This window comes from Astyanax mexicanus, chromosome 19 (assembly GCF_023375975.1).
Source record: "Astyanax mexicanus isolate ESR-SI-001 chromosome 19, AstMex3_surface, whole genome shotgun sequence".
Lineage (NCBI taxonomy): Eukaryota > Metazoa > Chordata > Actinopteri > Characiformes > Acestrorhamphidae > Astyanax > Astyanax mexicanus.
The window spans coordinates 7,082,014-7,092,829 of record NC_064426.1 but is presented as its reverse complement, the minus strand read 5'-3'; the positions used below and the strand labels follow the sequence as shown (position 1 = coordinate 7,092,829).

The 10,816-nt window shown below is 41.5% G+C and overlaps 1 protein-coding gene across 1 annotated transcript in view; it reads right to left on the bottom strand.

Moving 5' to 3' along the window:
- Positions 1 to 2,444: 2,444 nt before the first annotated feature.
- The window catches only part of cacna1ia (calcium voltage-gated channel subunit alpha1 Ia), a 191,140-nt gene continuing 182,768 nt past the window's right edge, over positions 2,445 to 10,816 (bottom strand). The window contains exons 33-35 of the mRNA XM_022675771.2: positions 8,218 to 8,362; positions 6,942 to 7,174; positions 2,445 to 6,819 (exon numbers count right to left, since the gene is read on the bottom strand). Coding sequence (XP_022531492.2) covers positions 6,241 to 6,819; positions 6,942 to 7,174; positions 8,218 to 8,362 — 957 coding nt within the window. The 3' untranslated portion in view covers positions 2,445 to 6,240. The remainder of the gene's footprint in view (positions 6,820 to 6,941; positions 7,175 to 8,217; positions 8,363 to 10,816) is intronic.

The window sequence follows — 10,816 nt, the reverse complement described above, 5'->3', positions numbered from 1 at the left end:
TGCATACTGAGTATTAAATATTAATTACACAGATATGGTGGTTCGGTTTGAACTTGTTTACTTAAGGCTAGATGGTCAAATTCATGTTGCCTTGCCATGAGCACACTGGCCAGTATTCAACCACACTTACAAGAAAGCACCTCACGACTTACACAGATGTGGGTGTACCCAAGCTTCCAGTGGTACCTATGTATTTTGGCACATCAGTGAATTTATATATTGGAGTTATTGTCTTTACTGTACTGATTTTGGAGCATTGTTGTGAGGATTTGATTGCATTCATCCCCAAATCCTAACTCATCCCAAAACTCATCCTTATAGAGATCACTTAATGCATCTGAATGGATCATTAGAAGGGGTGTCAATAAACATTTGGACATATTTGGACACCATTTCGCACAAAACCTAATATTCTAAAATATTTGAACCAATTTTGAATTATGAACCCTTGAGGATGAGCACTGGGTATGTCACCCTGATTATTTCCTTCTGCTTGTGTAGAAGAGGATTATGTGAGTAAATTTAGTGGTGAATTTTTGGCCTACGAGGCGGCACGCTCCACTGCCTGAGCTGAGGACCTGCTGACATTTTGAGAAGGAGGGATGGCTGCAGGGAGAGGAGAAGTTCGTAAGACGTGAGAGGGCAGAAACACCTCTTAAATGTGCTCTCGCTTCAATGACTCACAAACAGCAGCATTTCTAATATCTCTGACTCATTCTCTACGCTTCCCCCTCTTTAACTCGCTCATGAGCTACGCAATGGCTATGAGGGATGAATCCGTGCTTTCAAAATACTTTCACAAATGTAAAAGAATCAAAGAGTAAAAATTTGTCTTTTTTTGCTAATCCAAACAGCTCATCTTGATATCTTACACCCAGTCAACAGTCTATTTTCTATATCCGCGTCAGAGTTTAGGAATAAACCTACACTGATGGGCGTGGTGGTCTGGAAGTGAGGTGTGTTGTTATTGTGCTGTGTTATTTCTGCTTGTTATTTCTGCTGTGTTGTTATTGTGTGCAGTGAAAAACACAGGTGCGCCACTGACTCGTTAAAACCATGACAACAGTCCACAGTCAATCAACAAACTCGCCAAAGTTAGAATGTGCTGCTTCTTAAAGGGAATGACTACTGGCATACAGATTGGTTTATTTCATGTTACACCCAAAACACACCCATGATTAATTACGATAATTAGTTAATTAGTTCTGCCTTTTGCATGTTTCCAACATAAAGAGAGGGAAGGAAAATGAAATAGTACAGAGAGAGAGAGAGAAATAGTACAAGGAGATAGAAAGAGAGTGAGAGAGAATGAGGAAGTTCAGAAAGAGAGAGAGGGAGAGAAAGCGAGAAAGAGAGAGAGATTGAAATAGGATAGAGATAGAGAGAGAAAGCGAAAGAGAGGTACTGAATAATGGGTGAAAAAAGAATATGTATGGAGAGAGTGCTAATACAGACCAAACTAGTAGAATGACTACTGGCATACAGATTGGTTTATTTCATGTTACACCCAAAACACACCCATGATTAATTACGATAATTAGTTAATTAGTACTGCCTTTTGCATGTTTCCAACATAGGCTGTATATCGTCGCTGTCCAATGAAAATCTCCAAAACAGCAACTTTACAGGAGAGAGGAAAAACTATGTAAACTTTCAGTGAAAGTCAATGTAAATAAAAACTATTTCAGGTCATTTTGAAGAGTTTCTATTGGTTCATTTATCAAGAAATTTTGACACAGTGTAAGGGAGGGTTTGTCTGTTCAAATTATATAGTAAACTAAAAATTGACAAAACAAAACAAAACACCCTCTGGTGGCTGGCCCCATTATAACTTTTCACCCTATTTCTATTAATTTAAATAGAAGATGACTAAATTTTCAATCTAAAATTACACATCCAGTATTTTTTTATTGGAACTTGGGTTCTGTACATTCTGCAAGCCCCCTCCTATATTAATAACTCCTAGTTTTTTTTTTTTTTTTTACAGTTAATGTGTTTTATAGGAGTTTTATTTCGTAATATAAAAAGGGGTGTGGGGAAGTGGCGATTGACGCGCTGGCTGTGCGCGTCCCCGATACGGGTGGAGGGGTTCTTAGACATGTGGGCGGGGTTTGGGATGATACGAAAGACACACCGACACGCCCTAAACTTTTGCGCTATAGAGCACTAAATTAGGGTCCTGTATGTTCTCAAATACAAGCAATTATATAACCATTATATACTTTTCCATCCACTAGAGGGCAGTAATGAGACTGGATAAGACAGAGAGTGTGCATTTGTCCTTATAGGTCCTATCTCTGATCATACAATACCAGTCTCTTTCAATCTCTTTTAAATGGGAAGAGACCAAAATACTCTAATCCAAAGATTAAATTACCAATTTAACTACATATTTTAAATCCCTTATAAAAGTAATGTTTGTAGTGTTTGTTGCAATAATGCGCAAAAAAAATGTTTTTTTTTTTTTTTTGCTTGATATGGCTACTGCACTTGCACAGATCTCCACACTCTCAACATCACCAGCAAGCTGATAGGCTCTTATTGCTGAAGGGTGGGACTTCAGACACTGAGCTTTAAGCATTATAAGAACTTCTATTCATAATTAATAAGTCAGTGTCTGGCTCCTCATTAGCAACGTCTATGATCCGAATATGATATGTCCATGTTAGCATCTGACATTTTTCTAGTTAAAGGCAATTTATAATTATGTGTCGATTTTACCCTATAGCCTATGCCGTAGCTCGCTGCGCTCCTCCCTGGAAATGTAACTATGCATCGTGCAGCACAGACAGCCACAGCTGTGATTGGTCCACCGGGCCTCACGTTCCCGCCTACACGTTCCCGCCTTTGTGGTTTAAACTGCAGAGTGACGCAGATACGTGCATGCTAAAGTATGAATGCGCTCTTGCTATATTTGCGTAGGCTACGCCGTAGGTTTGATGCAGAAGTATAAACTAGTCTTTAGTACCTCGTTTTAAGCATGTTGTCTCTGAATCTGAATCGGCATCCTCTATCAATTTCCCTAAGCAATTTCTGAATAAGAAAAACATGAATCTCATGAAAGTGGGCATGTTGAAATATGGCGAATATTGTTTAAATTAAAGCACCAAACACTCCTTAAAAACCTTTCAATAGCTTGGTCTATAGAATATTTTAGGGAATAAAACCTTAAACATTAAATAAAACAGCAGTCCTCCGTGACAAATATTGGACAAGCACAGTTTGAAGATGTTGGAGTTTAAACCACAGATAAGGGCTAGTTTGGTTTTGAGGGTTCAAGCCATGGCTAATCATAGCCACCTTGTTGGAAATGTAGTACACATACACAGTCAATTGTGCTGGGAAGCGAGGGCTGCACGTCAACACTGCTTCAGCTCCAAGTAAAACAAGGAAGACTTCTAGGGTGCAAAAAAAGAATCGAAGGAAAACTTTCTCACCCTCAGACTCTCGAAAATGCATGAAGGTTTCATTGTCATTGGTAGCATAGCACACATGCAGTTCAATATACAAAGTTATGTACATACGTTCACCTCAGAAACCATACACGTCATCCTGGAGTGCCTGGTAATAAAAATGAAAACCTCATCTAACACTCTACGCCATTAGCCGCTTAACCCTTAACCTTACATAAGCCTTTCATAAACATGACATGACACCCAGCATCGTCCATAGCATCTTACTGTTTTGTTCAGATTTAAGACTGATTTAGACTGACAGAGACAGGTTTGGCTACGGCTAAGAATAAAGCAATGGCTATTGTGCAATGGCTAAAGTGGGAATTAGCATTAGCACTAGCACAGCTCTACAGTAGTATGCTAACAAACTGTAAGGATGGAGGATTGTGGATGAGGCAAAACTACTTGTTTTATGTCGCAAGATTGGGCCAATCTCTGTGTAGTGGTCAGTTGGTGCCAGTGTTGTGCCATATTCATGATACACTGATGTAAGCTTATGAGATCAGGGCATTAAAGGAGGTGTCTCAACTCAAGCACTCACAAATGTCCCCATAATTTCCCATAATGCTCAAGCTCTGAAAAACCAGAGCATTTGTTAGTGGTATGTTCCAAGGCCCTGAGTTCTAAATGACCTCATTTATTTCATCGGAACCGGTGGCAGTCCATAAGGAAAATGATTTGTTAGGTTAAGCCATATATTCTACTATTGTAAAATACAGAAATATTATTTAGGCATATCAAGGGCATCCGAAGCCATACCTTATTGCTGCATCAGTCTGTATAACCTTCAATGTTTTGTTTGCTGATAAGCGGAATAAAATATCCTTAAAATATCCAAGATCATTTGGAAAGATCATGGAAAGTGATAAAGCCCTTCAAATTTGTGTCTTTTATATTTTTAAATAAACCCTAGCACTTCAATGTTCGCCAGCATAACGCAAGCACTGTGAGTAGAGCTAATGCAGTTTTGGTTAAATACCACAACATCGTCGATATACTATACACTGGTCAGTCAATGATATCTTATGGACAGACAACCACTACCGATCAAATGAAGTTCAACAGGTCAAGCCAAATTTCAAATCCCTAGATTTCTAGCAAGGAAACACATCAGGGATGCTAAATGCTACAGTAGACTACACTAAAACACTGTTTTCTCATTGAATGCTTTGAGTGTCAAACTTACAGGTTTAAAAGATACATAAAATGTACATAAATCAAGTGGCTGGTCAATCCAAAAGAACTAGTGATGGTATGTAGAGCGAATCCGAGTGCAAACTGCTAGAAATGTTCTACAGAGTCCAGTACAGTAACCATGCCGGAGAACGATAATGTGTAATCTGATAAACCTAGTAATGCCATGTGACACTCAAATTAAAGCTTTCAGAATGTAGTTTTCTCTCAAACAGTACCTTTCCATTTCCACCTCATCCTTCAGAATGTCCTCTTTCAGTGGTGCGCCAGCTCCACGTCAACTTCCACGTCCTACTTTGCATCTGGCAGATTTTCCCTCCAAAATACACAAACATACTCCAATCTACATTTTATAATACACTTTTTTTGCATGGTTGTTTTCTTCCCGTGTATAAAACCTCCCCCCGAAGTTAGTCAAAGTTATAAAACTGGAAGTCACTTGCAGGAAACAGCTTCACATAAGATGGAGAAACATCAGGGATGGGGTAAAGACAAGGCAAACACAACATATCCAATTCCCCCGTTTGCTTTACCGCCAAATCCAGTTTATAAAAATATCTAAGAAAAAATCTGACTGCTATCATCCAGCATTGACATCTTCACATGGTTCGGTGTGTTTAAAACTTCGGCTTGTCTGCAGAAAGATGCCTTCATGCAGAAGATTGTGGGTATCTTTGTATCTTTTTTTTTTTTTTTTTTTGCTTTTTTCACTTTGCACCTGGAGTTCGTAATTTGTTTGATCCTTTCAGGTCAGACTCGTCCAGAGCCTCCCATCACTCCGATCCTGCTCCACTCAGTAGTGCCTGGCCGTGACGGGTACTCTCCCGACAAGAGCCAGTCGGCCCTTGACTCTGGGCCCTTGAAAAACCTTGGGGTACTTCCTTTTCCTCAATTGCACATACACACAGAGGACACGCACACAGAGACACAGTAACACACATACACACACACGGACGCATGCAAGCACACGATAACGTTCTACGATTTACTGCATGTGCACAACATTGCTGAATATAGCTGGGATTCTATAACCTTCCACTGCAAGATGCTTTAATCCTAATTGCATGTGCATGCCCTTTCTACAAGAAGCAAAAATAGTTCTGTACCGCAGTCCCGTTGTTGGTTCTTGAGCATGAGCTACATACTAGAATCTTCTTGATTTTAGATTTGATTTAAATTCCGAAAAAATGTGAATGAAAAACTGCTTAATCCGCCAACGACTCCTGCAACTCTTGCTCTTGCATTCAGACTCCCTGATTTGAGCGAGCCATCGGGATCCACTAGTGGCTCTTCAAAGAGTTTTGTCGCATTCCACGTTCGCTTGTTCGTCTTATTTGCTCTTCCACAGCCCTCTCGATTACAGGTGGGAACCATTTCCATAAGCGCATACAAATTGGAAAGTGGAGAGAGAGAGATTGAGAGAACAGAGCGAGATCAGGTTTTGTTTTTCGGTTTGTAGTACGGAATCTCACGTGTCGAATGTCTCCGTGCCAAAAAGAAAAGACAAACCAAAAAACCCAAAAACCAAACCTACACGGAGAGGTAGAGTGGTGGACTGTAGAGTGAAACAACAACAACAACAAAGAACGTTTCATCTGTTCTTCCTGGAATACGCCACTGTTACTCTACTTTCTCCTTCGAATCCCGATGCTTCCGATGTCTCTTTCCTAGACCCTTTCCTCCCCTCCACCCACGGGGTGGCGAGGTGACCCTGAGGATCCTTCACAAACAGTTGCTTTGCCTCCCTGCCCCGGGCCGAAACGGCACCCTGCCCCAAATCCCCCGTACTGTTGCACTTCTTCACTGGAGGGGGCGCTAGAGAGCTGGGCGAAAGCAGCGATGTTAATGACAGGCTGCTCAGTGTCTCGGATAACTGTTCGCTGTTGCTGGCCTGGCTAGAGCCCTGTCGGCTTTCTCCAGGGCTGCTGCTGCTCTGGCTGCGCTGGTGTCCCCTGGTGGATAAGAGATTAAATTCAGCCAAATCGGCCGGTCTCAGGGTCTCTGTGGAAAGCCCAGCAGCGCCCCTGTCAGGCAGTGGCTCTAGCAAAGGGAGTGGAAAGTCGGGGTCCAGCGGAGACGATACGCTGAAGCTCAGTCCTTCCTCCATGGTTGTCTGTAGGCTTCCCTCCGAACTGCCCGTAGCCAAGGATGAGTCGCTGTGAGAGGCATACTGAGGAAAAAGAGACACAGAGAGAAAAAAAAGGAAACAAGCAATAAATCCACCACCTATATCTATAAGTTTTATCTTTAAAAACGTATCATCAAGCCAGTTGGACTATGTAATGCCCCTACTTGTGCGGTGAGCAGTTTGCAGACTCCAGGTGAGCGCAGGGAGGCCCAGGATGCTGGAGAGGTCATTCTGAGGCCTCTGGGCTTATGGCCCGCATGGCCTTTGGGGGGTGCTGGCAGGGCTGCTGCTGCTGGATGGAAGAACTCTGCAGGGAGATGGAAAAGAGCGGAGGAGTCACCCACACCTCCAGAAACTCCTTCATCTCCTCTGCTACTGCTGCTACATGGAGCACCACCTGTAGGAAGACAAAGTCAGGAAGAGATGTAATCTTTGCATTCTTTTTTATCACACAGTTCTAAATCTAAATCACTGTTCAGGACAAGGACAATGTATTTTTCAGACTATAAGGCGTACTTAACATCCTCAAATTGTCCCTAAAATTGACAGTGCACCTTATAATCTGGTGCAACTTATGTATGAATTCTACCTGTCAGGTACTAAGGAGCAGTAAAGCCACTTGTCTAAAGTACATCATTATAAGGGTGATTTACAGTAAAGTTTCTCCAGAACTAAGGCTTGGTGCAGCAGCATAGCAATAGCTCTTTCACAGTTTAGAGGCAAGTATATTGGACTGTAGTCTGTGTGTTTGCCATATTAAAACAAGCTACGTGGGACGAACCACGAGCTGATAGCGCCATGGGTTACTGGAACACCCTTGGTTCCGCAGTCTAGCGCTATCGGACAGCATTTATGTTAATGTTAATGCTAATGCTAATGCTGCTGCACCCAGCTTTAGTAAAAGAAAATTCACTGAAACTTCTCTGAAAACCTAAAAAATCTAAGCTTACTGTAAATAAATTAAAGTGCTCTAAGCATTCAAATAAATGATTTTCAGGAGATAAATCTGTGTAGATTCACATCCAGCACTCATTTGACTTTAAAAGAAAATGTTTTTTTTTCTAAGAATTACAGTTTTGTTTGCTTAGTTGCTTCCCCCAGCTTCCCCATTAGAAGGAAAACATGGTGACACCCTTGTTCACTTCTATATAGGCTTCCTTTACTAGTGTCACTTAATGCACCTTGAAATCCAGTGCACCTTATAGTATGGTATAAAATGCTGTATCAAAAGCTGACAGACTGCAGAATTTCAAACAGTACAATGGCATCTGGCAAGGGGTAAGATCTACATACTAGACAATGAAGAAACAGTCGATGGGATGGAAGCAGGTCAAAATAGGCAAGTGCAAAGGCTTAAATGTGATGGCTAAATTACTTTATGAGTTTGGAATCTGCTTGGTACCAGATAAAAAAAAACAATTCCTGCACCCATGCAGTTACCTATACTATGCCGGGCAGGCGTGTGAGGGTGGTGGAGTTGCCTCTGAGGACCGTCTTCAGCCCCGGCGCTGTGTACCCGAGACGTCCTTCTCATCACCCCTCTGCAACCTCCTGCTGCCGCATCCTCTCCACCGCACCGGTCCTCCTGCGCAGACAAATCACAAAAGGAAGTTTAGTTTTAGCACTTTAGGACTTTCCTCACCATGCAGCAGCTGTTCCCTCTCTACAGTTATCGCCACTGGGGTTCAGGGTAAGATAAACTCATCTAGTTTACTACGACCACCAACAGTGCTTGATTTTACCACTTTGAGGGCAGTGATGTCAAGTAGAGTACTTAATGCGTTAGTCTAATTTGACCATTTTTTTCAGTCACTGTGTGCTGCTTTTTTTCATTTTCCTTAGTTTTTCCCTAGTGATGCACCAACACCAGGAGGGTGAAGACTAGCACATGCCTCCTTCGATACATGTGACGTCAGCCACCGGCTCTTTTCGAACTGCTGCTGATGCAGCATTGCCGAGTAGCATCAGAGCACACTCGGAGGAAAGCGCAGCGACTCGGTTCCGATACATCAGCTCACAGACACAGCCTTGTGCTGATCGAAATCAACCTTTGGAATGATGTGCGAAAGAGCAAAAGAGAGCGCCATCTACCCACCCAGAGAAAGCAAGGCAATTGTGCTCTCTCAGGGCGCCGGTAGCCAATTGTGCTCTCTCAGGGCTCCAGCAGCTGATGGCAAGCTACATGAACAGGGTTCAAATAGGGGTTCTCCTGATCATAGTTCCAGTGCTTAGCCTGCTGGGCCACTTGGAGCCCCATCATTGTCCATAGCAAAAAGATATTGTAACGTCCAGCTGGACACGTTGAAAGGATGCACGAGAAAGACGTTTACAGTTGTTGGGAATGTTTTTTTTGTTTATACTTTTATTGCTGAGAAACGCAATGAATTCTTGGAATTGTAGTGTGGGTTTGCAGTTGCCTAGGTTCTGCAGCAGCATGTCATGATCACGCAAGCTAAAATAAATGCCAAGAACTTCACTTTAACCCAGTTTCTGCTCATCTTTCTTCTGGAAAAAGACAAAAGTTTGGATGGAAGGTAAAAGTTGGCTATGTTGGAAATTGTTGTCGGCAGCTGATCCATAAAGTGACATATTTACTTTATAAAGTAGGTAATCAGTAATCAGATTACTCTATTGCATCACTGTTTGAGGGGTAAGGATTATGCATGCTGCATGGAGGGTATGTTTACTGTAGGGTTCCTATGCATTGTAAAAAATAATTTACATGCATTTTGTACACACATTTGATGATGCCAGCAATAAAAGGAACTGGTTCATTATTCTTAAATCACATTTTTATAAAAATGAGCTGATATTCTAAACAATAGCAACTAAGAAGAATGGTAAAATCCTTGCACATAAGATTTATTCTGAGCTATGGCTCTGAGGCTAAAACCAGACAGTAGACAGCAGACTTAATGCTCGTCCAAGACAGTGCTATATAAAACCAACATGCAATTAAGCCAGCCACAGTGCAGGGTTTTATGTTGCAGCACAATAATGTCTGAAAATCCTGGAAACACTTATGGCAGCTTGACTAATAGATTAAAGGCTATTAAATATAAACCAGAAATATGCATTTCCTGAAGAAGGATGCAGCTTAAGCAGTTAAATTTCCAGGAATTTGCTAGGCTATTGCTGTTTGGTCACTAGGGTGAATTGTTTTTCTGTGGTTCTGTGCTTAATGGTTACTAGGTGATAGCATGGGAGAAACAATGGCATCCAAGGTGGCTGCTATGGCATCGCAAAATACTTCTTATTGTGTTGAAGAAAATGTAGAACGTTTGTTCCAACTACCTGAAAGGCTTTGCTACTGCTCTATATCTAAATTATTTCTGAACCTGGATTACCCACCTCTACCCTTGTGGTTACTCTGGGGTTGCTTGGTGGTTGCTATGGTTTTAGTCTCTGATTGCTATTGTGGTCTTAAATGGTTGCAAGGCATTTACTATGGTTTTCTAGGTGACTTTTATGGAAAATGCAGAATTCTTGTATAGATTATGTGGTTCCAAATTCCCATGAAGCTTTTCACTAATTACTTACTAATTTGCTAATATCCTTCACTTATATCCCAAATGGCTGTTAGTCTACAGTGTTTGCTTTAAATTTGCTAGGTGGTTGCTGTGGAGTTGCTAGGTAGTTGTCATAGTATCCATAGAGTTGTTAGGTAGCTGCTATGGTGTTGCTAAGTGGTGGTTTTGATAGAGTTGTTAGTGGTTGCTTTGTGATTGTGTTTTTTTGCTGGGTGGTTGCTATGGAGTTGCTAGATGGTTGTTATAGTATTCCAAAAGGTTGATAGGAGGATGCTATGGCGTTGCTAGGTGGTGGTTTTGATATACGTGTTAGTGGTTGCTTTGTAGTTGCTGGGTCATAGTCATAGTATCCATAGAAATTGTTAGGTAGCTGCTATGGTGTTGCAAAGTAGTGGTTTTGATAGAGTGCTGCTTGCTAGATGGTTGTTATAGTATTCCAAGAAGTTGATAAGAGGATGCTATTGTGTTGCTAGGTGGTGGTTTTGATATAGTTGTTAGTGGTTGCTTTG